This window comes from Diceros bicornis, chromosome 1 (genome assembly GCF_020826845.1).
Source record: "Diceros bicornis minor isolate mBicDic1 chromosome 1, mDicBic1.mat.cur, whole genome shotgun sequence".
In the NCBI taxonomy this organism is placed as follows: Eukaryota; Metazoa; Chordata; class Mammalia; order Perissodactyla; family Rhinocerotidae; genus Diceros; species Diceros bicornis.
This window is the reverse complement of record NC_080740.1, coordinates 56,502,445-56,515,380: the sequence shown is the minus strand read 5'-3', so window position 1 is coordinate 56,515,380 and position 12,936 is coordinate 56,502,445. Positions and strand designations below refer to the sequence as shown.

At 34.5% G+C, this 12,936-nt stretch overlaps 1 protein-coding gene across 1 annotated transcript; it reads right to left on the bottom strand.

Moving 5' to 3' along the window:
* Positions 1 to 247: 247 nt before the first annotated feature.
* On the bottom strand, positions 248 to 12,719 carry MYOT (myotilin). The gene is made up of 9 exons (XM_058542179.1): positions 12,364 to 12,719; positions 8,198 to 8,372; positions 7,220 to 7,324; positions 4,767 to 4,813; positions 4,056 to 4,188; positions 2,940 to 3,147; positions 1,212 to 1,377; positions 645 to 778; positions 248 to 420 (listed from the first exon to the last, which is right to left on the bottom strand). The coding sequence occupies exons 1-9, from the start codon at positions 12,717 to 12,719 to the stop codon at positions 248 to 250; spliced, it is 1,497 nt and encodes a 498-aa protein (XP_058398162.1).
* Positions 12,720 to 12,936: the final 217 nt, after the last annotated feature.

Below are 12,936 nucleotides of genomic sequence, written 5' to 3'. Positions count from 1 at the left end.
TTAATTGTTAAAATCCCACATTTTAAGATAGTCATCTACAATTACAAACTCATTACCCAGATTTTCTGTAGGCTTCATAAATCAGAGAAGTAAATAGAATGTGCAAGAGTCAAAGGATAAATAATATTAGTTATATTACCTAATTAAAGCCATAATCTGTTAATACAGCTATGGATTTATTTCAAAAATTTAATTGAATGTGTTACTAATAGTGTAGTTGTTGCGTTTTCCATTGTTGGTAAAGTTATTAAAGTTCTTCACTTTCATAGAGTCCAGATTGAGCTGCCAGACGCTGAAATTCTCCTTCAGGATTAAAAGCTTGTTTCACATTCAAACCTTTCCCATTAAGTGCTAAATATTTGCTGAAAGTTGGTCGAACACGTAACTGCTTAGGAGCTGGAAGAGTTTGGTTTGGACGGGCTGAAATAGATCAAGTAAAAGTTAATTAAGAAATCCTGTTGTAAACAAAAGGGTTGCACTAGATATTCATTATCAGACAGGAAAAGAAAAAAAATCAAAACTGATTATGTATGGGGAAAATTTCTCAGATTTTATACTGTGCTGGGATTTGTGTTTCTTATTAAATCTTCCTGGTTAAGTTTTTTATAACACTTGACATAACACTTGATAACAATGTGACATACCTGTAACGTCTAATCTCGTGTTACATGAGGTTACTCCAGCTTCATTTACTGCAGACACAGTGTACCACCCAGCATCTTTCTTGTTTACATCTTTTATCAGTAAGGTAACTCTTCCAGAGTTATCATGATATAAGCTGAAAAGAAACAGTTAAAAAATTAAAGTATAGGAATTAATTTTCCTGTGAAAGTTTATTTATGATCCCTCTAACATACACAGTCAGACTAATAAGAAAAAAAGAAGCATTTGGAAATTCTGAGGCTGTGTCTAGTCATTGCCAAATAGCTGTTGGTTTTCTTGAATTAAACATCCCTCCCAATCTTGTTTGTATCATCTATTTCCTTGAGCCATCTTTCTTTATTGTTAGTAAAAAGGTAAATCTTACCCTACTTTATGCCTTAAATTTCTGATTAGTGGAATCTGGCTTAATGAGGTTTATTATATGTCTATATATGTTTAAAAAACTAGACAAATTGAGATCACAAATGCATGCCATTTATAATGCATTTCAAAGTATAACTGGATTCACCCAAGTAAACTATGGTTAAATCTATAAATACTTATCCTACCTTATTCGATCAGTGTTGAAATGTACCATTTCATTATTTCTTTTCCAGAAAAGCTTTGGTGGAGGTATAGCTGAGATTTGGCATTCTAGCTTCACTGAGTCTCCCTCAAAAACTTTTTTGCTCTGTGGTTTGTAGATAAACATTGGTGCTCTTCTTTGTTCTTTTGCTACATATTAATAAAAAAATTCAAGTATTTGAAATATTATAAAAAAGATTAAGTCAAACCAAAGTACTGTGAAATTTGTATGTTGATATAAAAGTTTTTAAAAGTACTAACAACAGGATTGGAAGCTTTATATTTTAGCTTTAGTTAAAATAATATACAATATTATTGTATTATTATACCATTTAGAGTTCTAAAACAGTAATGTAATGATGCATTGAATTTATAATCATATTTTATTCAAAGAATTTAAGTCATATTCTCATTTGTCATCTCATCTATAGGGAGGCAGCATGAATGGTGGAAAGAGTACCAGACAACTTGGTTTCAAATTCTCTATTTGCCCCATCAGCCATGCCAAATGGGAAAAAATTTATTTAGTTTCTCTGAGGCTCAGTTTTATCTATTGTAAAATAATACCCAAGCAATAGTTACTGCTTTGCCTACCACACAAAATTATTGTGAGGATCAATAGAGATAATGAATGAAGAAGCACTTTGTAAACTTAAAATAATATATAAATGTCAGTAATTATTATGTCTTTATTTTTCTTCAAATACCTGAGGGAAAAGAGGAAATGATACTGTAATACTATAACCCTAGCTTTTCTGAAGGAGAAATGAGGAGATTGGACAGATGCCTGCCAATGTCTCTTTCAGCTCTAACATTATAGTATTTCTGGAGCTAATGGCACAAAAAGGATTTGCCCAAAGCTTAATCACTTGAATTTTTTTTTTTTTAATTTCCAGATCACTAGTTTTTCCCTTAGACTGAGGCCCTTTATTATATCGTAGAATAATCTTAAAGATTTTTCATTGATCTGGGTAGAATACAAACTCAAGAAAATTGTCCATCCTTTAACTTGATCAAGCTTTTATATAATAAACAGTGAATTATAGCACAGTATTTCTTATGCAATATACCGTGGCTTAAACCATTGCAAATGTGATGTATTTAATGCAGTTAAATTGTAGTATTTTTAAAACAGGACATGAGTTTTATGAGAACCGCCTTACTAGAGACAAATTTGAGACCTGAGTTTTGCCATACCTGTTTTCTAAAGCAAGTAGGCATATTTTTGTTGTCATAATTAGAGACTAGTTTCCTAGTAAAGAGAACAAAGTGTAAGGCTAAAAGTTGACGTTTACTCTTCAGTTTTAAACAATGCATGATTATGACAATTCTGTAAAAATATGAGTCAGGTTGATTATTTTAGACTGTAGACCAGAGAAAATGATTAAAATTGTTCATTTTAAGACGCTTTAGTTACATCTAGAAATGCTTATACTGCCTTATTTGGTCTGTCTGAAATTGTACCATTTCTTTATTCCCTTTCCAGAAAAGCTTTGATGGTAGCTCTGTCATTCTAGTTTCACTGAGTTTCCCTCAACAACACCGTCCCCCCACCTCGCACCATGGCTTTTTGATAAAAATTGGCGTTCTAGTGGGTTGTATAGTGTAGATGTTAACCTTGAATATGAAGTCCTCTGGGGTTTTCTTTTTTAACACTTTCTTTATTAATGCATGATTTTAAGGAACTCCCCAAGATCTCTTTGAATGCTTACCCAGGACATCCAGCTGCACAGTAAAGGTGGCTTCTCCTGCTCTATTCTTGGCAACACATGCATAAGCTCCTGCATCTGAAGCTCTGACCACTTCAAAGATGAGTGAATGAAAACCCTTCTCAGACACTATCATTTTGTGAAAATCATCTGATTGAACTGGTCTTCCGTTTAGATACCATGACACATCAGGAGCTGGCAGTCCGCTCACCTAGAAATGGAAACACAAGGAGATGACAGAATTTTAAATAATAGCATCACTGGAACCCATTTGTCCATTTATGAATTTTAACAATTCCTGTATGTGAGTGTGTTTGTGATTGAAAATGCAAAGCAAGAGCTTAAAAAAGATATTTGCTTTCAATACTTTTTACCAAAACCCTCGAAATTAAATAAACCCCTGAAATTAAAACCCTTGAAATTAATATAATATTTTCAGACTATCTCAAACCACATCTAGCTCTTTCATATGCAACCTCAGGCTCTTTAAGATCTCTTAATTACTTATATAATTAATATTTTTATATATAATTAATATTTAGAACATTGATTTATGTTATATTGGTCTCCACAAGGAATATGGAAGTCATATGGCTCTTCTGATGGTAATAATGTGGTAATAAAATAATGATGGTAATAATGATGTAGGCCTTTCTAAAAAGTTATTCTAGCCTGAAGCACTCTTCTAGGGCAAGAGAAAGCAGGGTTGCTTGAATTTCTTATTGGAGAAGAATTAAAGAGGCATTCTACTTTAGAAATCCTATTATAACAGCTTCACTTACAGAGTATGTGTTAGGTAGTAGGCACTACTGTGAGTACCTTATACGTAATTACTCAGTTAATCCTCAAACAACTTTATGAGGTAGGTACATTTGTTATTCCCATTTTACAGATGTAACAAAGGCACAGGATAAGTGACTTGTCTGAGGCTACACAGCTGGAAAGTGGCAGAGCCAGGATTCAAATCCAGTAAGCTTGGCTCCAGAATTTGTGTTCTTATCCCCTATGCATACTGCTTCTCAAGCTGTGCAGCAAGCTATGACGAGGAAGACGACATTTTTCAGGACTTAGTATTCCCGTTGTTAATTTTCCTCCAATATGTTTGAGCTCTTCTCTTACTTTGAAGTCCATTCTGCAGAATCTTCCTTCTTCAATTGACATGTTTTCTGGCACGTGAATGAAACGAGGCGGGTAAAATTTCTCCTGGATCGCGTCCTCATCCTTCACACCTCCTCTTGAAGATGATCTGCTTCTACAAAACAACTTTAATAATCACTATGCAGAAAAATTGTCATTGCTCTTCCTTTCACACAGATATAGATTTAGCCATCAAATTTGAAGCCCCAGAGTCTGTTTGATCTGATAATGGAGTAACAATGCAGAGAGGCTATGTTTAGTTGTGGTATATTTGAAATATCAGAAATGGTAGCAATTTAGAAACATCTGGCACAAATTATACATCTTTGTTTCCTTTTTACAGTGCAATGAATTGGTGAAGAAACTGATTAAAATGCAGAGTACCCCATGGACAATTCTTATCATGTGCAAAGATTGTATAGTTGGAATTGGGTTTCGATTGTCATGAGAAAGTTGTTTAACATGGAAACATGGTCCTGGCTTATTTGACCAAAACATTTTAAAAACTTCCTCTGAGATAGTTCTGATAATTAGCAGATAAAAATTTTAATCATCATCTCGGACATTAGAAAATTCACATTGTTTTTTATAAAAGGTATGTGGGAGGCTTGAGGGCTTTAGAAATAGTACACTTTTAAGCTGAAAACATTCTAGGTAGCAAAATATATGTCTTTAAAATTAAAAAATGTTTACCTCACTTGTGACGTAGGACCTTGCAGTCGTGCATGTTCTGAATTGTGCTGCTTGAATTTAAAACAAAATGATAATGTTAACATGCAATTGTTAGCTTGAAATGAAGCAGACTTAAGTAGTTGTAGTTGAAAAGAACATTTCTATGTTGTCTGTATTTGTACAGTCATGGTTAGTTCTGTATATTTAGCTTTTAAGAATTTAAAATATAGTGCACTAACCTTCTAATACTCCAGCAAGAAATCCCCAGAATTAATAAGACTATTCAACAGGTATGATTTATGAAAATTAAGTAGACTTTGGATTGATGGTGGTTCATTTCTCAGGTGACTATTTTACAACAAAGGATGAGGTGTCCCCCTTGTGTATTTGAAATGGGAGCACATAGTACAGATTGTCCTTTAGTAAAACAGGAATAGACATGAAGTCACTTGTGTTGGCAGTAGATAGAGGGTATTATGCCTACTGCTCAAAAGTGGCACCAACAGCAGTAAACACATGTTAGACTGGAAAATACTTCTCTTTTTAGCTCGTGGCACAAAATCCTGATGCACACCAGGAAAAGGCTTTGAAAAACAACATTAATTACTTCCTGCTTAATAAGAGTATATTTAATTTAAGCAAACATCTTTTAGGAGTTATATCTAAGCACCAGAAACTTATTTCTATTTGAGAATAAAATCAGGAATTGATTAAAATTATCATAGAATTAATTGATGAAATATTTAGTGCCTATTTTGTGTATTTCACTGTGCTTGGCTTAGTGGAAGATACAAAGGAGTGGAAAATATAGTCACTACCCCACATATCTGAAAAACATGTGTATAGCAACACAGCAAATCAGTACAAATACTTTATTTTGGAATGAATATATTTAATGTATTTTGTCATTTTAAAACAAAATTCTACAACTCTGTAACAATTTTTGGCTAGCTTTAAGGTTCTCTAAGCAAAATGTCAAAACAATTCAGTGACCAAACAAATCAACTAACTTTTTGGTAAAAAATAAAAATAATCCAGTTAAACTCAAAATACCCAAATGAAGTTTTTGACTTTTTCCTATAGTGGTTTCATATATATATATATGTATATATGAATATATATATGATTCGTATATATATATTCGTATATATATTCATATTCACAGATATGATATTTCCATTATACATAGTTTGATGACATTTTGTATTATTTAAGTAGAATATTTGAAGTATACAAAAAAATGTAAGATTTTTTTTTTCTGATTTCATAATGATATGTTTTGCTGCTATCTCTTTTCCTGGTACCGTGACCTTCATTTTAAAGTTTTTAAAGAATGAATGAGAAAAACAATACATCCTTGCCCTCGAAATCATATACTGTGAATTTATAAGATAAACCATCATCAATATAACGTTGTTTTGAGTTATTTCTACTAATAAAAATAGATTTGTGGCCTATTCTTGCTGTAATCTCCTGTACCAAGTCCAGAGCCCAGCACACAGTAGGTGTTCCATATAAATTAGTTGAACGAATGAATGTGTGAACTGTGCAGTAGCCAAAAAGAGATTTAATTTCTGTTTTCAGTTTCTAGTTACTTGCTCTGTTAGACCCTGCTCCATCCCTTAGTAGGTCTAGTCGCATTTAACCGAAACAAAAATCTTGTTTTCAGCTTCCTATACTTAGAAGCTTGGAATTCTTGCGTGCCCAGTTTTCTCCCTTTGGCTCTCAGTTTCTTGTGGACTTTGTGGGAGGGAATGAGAGGTAACTATGGAAGGAAGACAGAAAGAGCAATAACAGTTCAATCTGCCTCTCCAACTGTACATTTCTCTTCAGGGTTAGGTTTACTTTTTAAAATGAAGTTGGTCTGGCACAAGCCTGTGGGATCTTTACTTTTTGCCCTCCATAAAGTTAATCCCTGTGGAAAGGATGCTTTTGTTAATCTCGGAGCCATTACTCATGAGGGTTTTGTTGTTGTTTGCTTGTTTTGTTTTGTTTTTATTAAGAAGCATTTTTGAATACAAGAACATGGCAAAAGAAATTGGATGGCTCATTAGTACCACGAGTATATTTTAAAACATTGAAATGATAAACAGCTTGTGAAAAAAAATTGTAATTATTTTGGTTTAGTTTTAACTTCTGTCTTGTTAAAGATTTACAACTTATAAATTCTCTGTCCATGTAGGCATTGTAGAAAGAGTCCTAGGTCTAAGTGACCCCCTAATTGTCCAGTTGAAAAGTGACACCATTAACCTTCTGGTGTTTTGACTTTGTAACATTTCATATGCAGATATTAGAACCATCAGAAAATGGGGTAAAATTTAAAATTATATATATATATTGTGGTTCATCATGGCCGACAGAGCATGGAAGTGATTGACTTTTGCTTCAAATGCTGTTTATAAGCATTTAGAAAAGCAGACATTTAAAAATCATTTAAAAAGTGCTCCAGTTAGATAAAGATTATTTTAATTTACCTGTGGTGAATTTTGTGCCTCACTGTCATTTTGAGCTTGAAACACAGCAGCTGCATTCTGTGGTCCTAGCAATCTGCGAGCCATCTTCTCCTCATATGTTAACCGCTTTAAAGAAAGAAGTCATTAAGGAGATTGTAATGAGATTTAATAGGAGTTGTTTGTATAGCTTTACCTTAAAACCACCAAGAATTATACCAAAGATGTATAGTTCTGTCTATTGAATTGTAAATAGATACTCTGTTTTGAAAAAGCATTTTATTTCATTTACAGCATTTTCCTTACATTCTAGTGCCACTTCTCTCATCTGTAATATTCAGTTCTGTTTTCTTTTTGCTCCTAGGAAAGGCAGGCATAATCACCCTTAAATAAGGTTCTTTCCAAGGAGGAAAGGAAAGTTTTTCATTTCCTCCTTATTCTGTAAGTTCCCATTGGCTCTGTCTTCGAATATAGTACTGCATGTCCTCATATTCAGAAATAATTTTTATTAAATGAACAGTGAATATTTGACTTACTAACTTCTGGTTGAAAGCAGTGCAACTGGTATGTTAAATTTGGATTAAAAGCATATAGTACTGTTTCAAAGATAAGTGACTAATACAATGTGCACAGTAAGAATTACATAATAGGAATTATGGCTATTTATCCATCAATAATATATACCAAAGTACACGAAGAAGTCAGGTTGACAGTATTTCCTATTAGTTATTTGGTCATCAGGCATATTTTACAAGAGGGTAATGCTTAAAACAGAAAATTTTCATTAAATCATTCAGATTGATTTTTCATTTGCTTCATTCTTTTACTACTGAAAAGCAAGAGGTGATTTCATGCAGAGAAATAATGAAATAGGACCCAAATATTCCCTTCTTTTTAGATAATCCTATCCCTTACTGATTGTGAAACAGAAAGAACTTTTTTTATTGAGATTAGATTTTATAGTTTAATTGGCTTTTTGTACAAAGTAGAAACCTTGCTCACTTGATTTCCGTTATGAAGAAGGCTATCTTTGCATTTTAGCTTTCTCTCCAAATCTTGAATCAGAGCTTCTTTTGATCCTTGGATTTCATGGTCAGGAGTCCTTGGTGTGGGCTTAGTATTTACAGGTTGGGATGGCTTAGCATTTACAGGTTGGCCAACTGAGGGTTGTTGATAGCTTTAAAAAGAAAAAATATTGAGAAAAAAGATCTTAAAGATGTGGTATCTAAAATAGAATTGGCCTCATTTTGTCAATCACCTTTAGATAGGTTGAATTTACCACTTAATACTATTAGTGTTATTAAAAACACCAATTGCCCTAATAATAGTCAAGAAGGATTTTATAATAATGATTACTAGCTTCTTTTTTATTGGCAAATGAAAATTAAGTGGCGAGAGGAATAGTTCAGGTTAGACATAAGGAGGATGTCCTTCCTTGAAGATAGTCCCTAAAGAAGTGAGAGTAAGTAGAGTTACTGGCAGCTTGAGAGCTCTTCCAATCTTACAATTGAATTTAATAAGTTTGATTTATGAGTGGATATTAAGCAGTGGTGTGCTAGAGCTGACTCATGTGGGCTCAAGAGAGCTGATTTTTAGCATCTTTTCTCTGCTCCCTGTGATCTCATGTTAATAGTTTGAAATTGGTGGTGGTAAGTGTATCTACACCAGAGAAATTGGTCGATACCACTAATCATGGCTCCTTCCTCCAGAGCTGATTGTTAAACATTTACCAGCATAACCAGTGGTATTTAGTGAATATTCTATTGCTTTGAATAAAGTCTACATTTTACATAGTCTCTGGCTTTCCTATTAATTTCCAATTCCTATTAATTTCATATTCTAGAAAATCCAAGTATGGCACTCTGTAAGAAATAGCTTCTACAGTAATGACAGTTTCTTCAACATTGCTAAAGTGATTTTTAGAGAAAGAAAGGGATGATTAGAGGAGGAAGGAGAAAGAAATGTAAACTGAAAAAAAGGGGGTTTGAAAAAAAGCAAATTTGAATAGCAGTTGAAGAGTTTGGTTTAATCCTTATTTCAAGTTTCAATCCTAAATTTTCTTCTAGGATGTTCTTCTCCTCCTGGAGTTCGCCTGTTGATTTTGATAGAGGGCAGGGGTGGTATTTAGGGAGTCTTCTATTGTTAGATCTGTAGACAGCTCACACTTTTCGCAGTGCTTTGTTCAGATTTCACCTACTTTATTCATTTATGAATAAATCCATTTATTATGAATAAAGCTGCAGGTGCTAGCTTATATTATTTAATGTGGGAAAACTGGCCTCAGTGAATATTTTACCACTGTCGTAATAAACGTTCTCCAGTAATCCAAATGAGGCAACCTTAGTCTGTTCTCTGACGTGTTGCTGCTCAAATATTCTCAAGGATCATTAAAAGAACTTGTAAGCTAAGTGGAAATGTGTCTCCTCTGAGTGGAGCTAGAGTTTTAATTTTTGCCGGCTTTGGGGACTTGGTTAGTAATCTCTAGATTGTAAATATACTGAAGAAAAAATGTCTTATTACTCACCAATGTAGCATTTATATCCACTAACACAAAGCCTGGTTATAGGTGATACTCACTATCAGTTGAATGAATGGATATTTTCCATTGTACATATTCAAGATGCTCTGTATTGAAAGTTGATGATGCACATTTCCCCTCCTTACATTTCAGAGCTTCAGGGTTGTTTATATTAATTCTCAACTAAAGTCTGATTTGCTAGTTAAGTAAATAGCCACACCAAGTGTTTAAATAGTGAGGTTTTTTTTTTTTTTCCTTTTGTTTTAAGATTGTATTCTCATGTCAAAGTGGTAAAATTCCTTTGGTCTTATAGATCTCCTATTTCTCTAACTGTGAAGTTATAATAACCTAATTTTTTTTTACTGCTAGCCTACCATTTTTATAAAAGTCACACATGTTTGTTAAAGTGAATTAGCATTAAATAATTCTGTTTTCAGACAGTCATAATACAATGTAATATATCTGAGAAATCCTGAAGGATTATCAAAACGAAGCCTGGGAATCACTGATGTATATGTAACTTCAGTCACTTTATTCATTGAATATCCCCAGCATTGCCAGTTTAGATGGCTTAAGTGTTAGGACTTGATAGTGCTCATATTTATAAACTGATATTATACTTGCACACTGCTTTATAAGTCTTCTTTTCCTATCATTAATCACCCAAATCCTTAATTTTGTTACAGATCATAAAACTGAATCACTGAGCAGGTAAGATAAACTTGCTGAATGTTACACAGCAAGCTTTTTGAAAAGAATAATTAGAATTAAAGAGTTCTCCTCAATTTCCAGTCTATGGTTTGATCAACTGAATAAAACATTTGCTTCAGGGTTTCCTACTGATGAAAAGCTAAATAAAGCTTTCAAACTTCTCTAGGTCAGAATTCAAGGGATTATTTTAGAAGACAGGGCAAACTTAAGCCCATCATAACAATGAGGGAGTTGTGCACAAATGTTCAAAGGGCCAGAGCTTTCCACCCTGTGCAGTTGGACACTGAATGAGTATCAAGTGGCTTTGGGAAGATTAAAAGAGTTATCTATGGTTGCTGAAAATGGAACAGCTAAAGCTAGATCTTTGATCTCTAGTTTGGGGACCTCCTATGCTTTATTTCTTATCCTCTCCATGTTTGCCTTTCTTCCTCTTTTCTCAATTCTGTGCACAGAGATAGGTACGTGGTTGAGGCTCAGTAGTATTTATTCGATGGCTTTCTTTTCTGGGCAGGAATTTGGAAAACGATTGAAAGATTTTACTAAGGAAAATATTATAGTCAGAAAAGGTTATTTTAGATTTAAAAATGCTCATATAGAAAATTTAGAAATAATTGAAAGCTAAATGGAAAAAGGTCATCTGGGTAAAATGTAACCAAGAAAAATCTATAATGTGTGATGATGAGTATAATGGGAATTTGGAAGGGAAGAGAAAGAGAGAGCTCTTAATTCTTGAAGGCATCTTTTAAAAATAGGTCAAACCTATGAGGATGCTATTTTTGTAGGTCAAAAATAATTGATTATCAGCCATTTCAAATGGTTCAACCTAGTATCTATAGGATTCTGACAAATGTTTTTGGCTTTCCTGGTTTTTAGTTTTAAAAATATTGAAAAGGTTTCTTTGCAAGTCGAATGGCTGTAGTCAGTTCAACTAGGTTTCCCGAGTTGTCACCAACAATAGGAGTCTCTAGAAAAACTAGCCTCTAGAGAAGACTGAGAGAAATTAACAAGAATTTCAGCAAATCTGTTGATAAGACTGCAACAAACAAAACATATTCCATCAGACAATTTTTCAGATGCCTCTGATTTAATTCTCTGATGTTCTAGCCAGCCAAGGAATAGGAAAACCGATAGCCCTAAGTTTGCATAAGGACAAAGTATTCAGTTCATGTGTTAAAAAAAGCACAACCACTATGTCCTTCTTCATATCAGGTTCTCCTAGGACAGTTTTAGGGCTGTGGAAATAGTACATGCTTGCATAAGGCTGCCGTTATTCTTCCCTGTATTTCCATCAGCCCAACCAATTTGAACAAGGTGTGATTTTAATTACCCAAGGAAACCTTACAGTCATAGCCTTTATCTATTCAAATCTTCTTCTGGTCATAGTAGGGAAAATTCATAAACTTTAGTGTCTGAATCCCAGATTTTCTTTTTAGCGAAGTGGATATTCAGGATCAGAGGGGAAAATGGATAGGAAGAAAAGGCTAAGACTGAGGAGAAACTTAATAGCCTCTGCATATGTGAGAGGAAATCCTAGCTAAAGAAGAGCAGACAGGTGTTCTTCATCTCAACTGAGCCCAGAACCAGAGCAATTAAATTTACAGCATGAGGAACTTAGAACTGGGGGAATAGTTCATTATTCTTGGGTATGTTAGAAATCTTTTTTTCCAGATGGAATATAATAGGTAAGTAAGTAATTGTCTGGCATAATAGGTGATTTGGGTCCAGCTCAGCCTGGACACTGGAGAATGGGTCAGATGACCTCTTACTGCCAGTACCCTGGTTCAAAGTGTTCTAGGAGAGTTACGGAATAAGACCTTGAGGTTACATTGCCTTTTTAGATAGTGAAGAATGAACTACAGCATACCTCCCACACTCCTCAGATACAAGCTCACTGTATATGCAGTATATATCCATATATATATTTTAAAAACTCACTTACTTGGAGTCCACAGTGGAAGAGATTTTACTGCTACTGTAATCAGGCTGTGATGGTAATATGGAGCTGAGGAAGCTGGCTGGGGACTGGTTATAGGTGGCTGTAACCCTTTGGCCTGGATTGGAGCCAGCAAGCTGCTGCGAAGAAGTAGGGAAAGCAGAGGAGGACATGGTGATGTGAGAGCTCACTGTTGAGGAGGCAGAAAATCTTTGCTCTGTGCACTGGCGGGGCTGGATGATAATGGAAGACTGTTTGGTCTGGCTAGAGTAGCTGGAGGTTTCCGGTCCAGGAGGCTGCAGTCTGGAGCCACATGGGTTTTGGGGTTGGATGAAGTGCTTTGGACGTTCGTAATTAAACATGCTTAGCTGGTATACAGAAGAGGAAGGCAATTTATTACTATAATGATTTGCTCCTGGAGGGGTGGGGTCCTGAATTTGGGGCTGCAAGCCTGGAATTACAGAAGGTTGCAAGGAATCAGAAGCAACCTTGGTCTGGCCCTCCTTGTTGAGATCCTGGGAATACTGTGCTCCTGGGTTTGATGGAGTGGCTTTCTCTTGAAGAATATTGTTCCTTCAA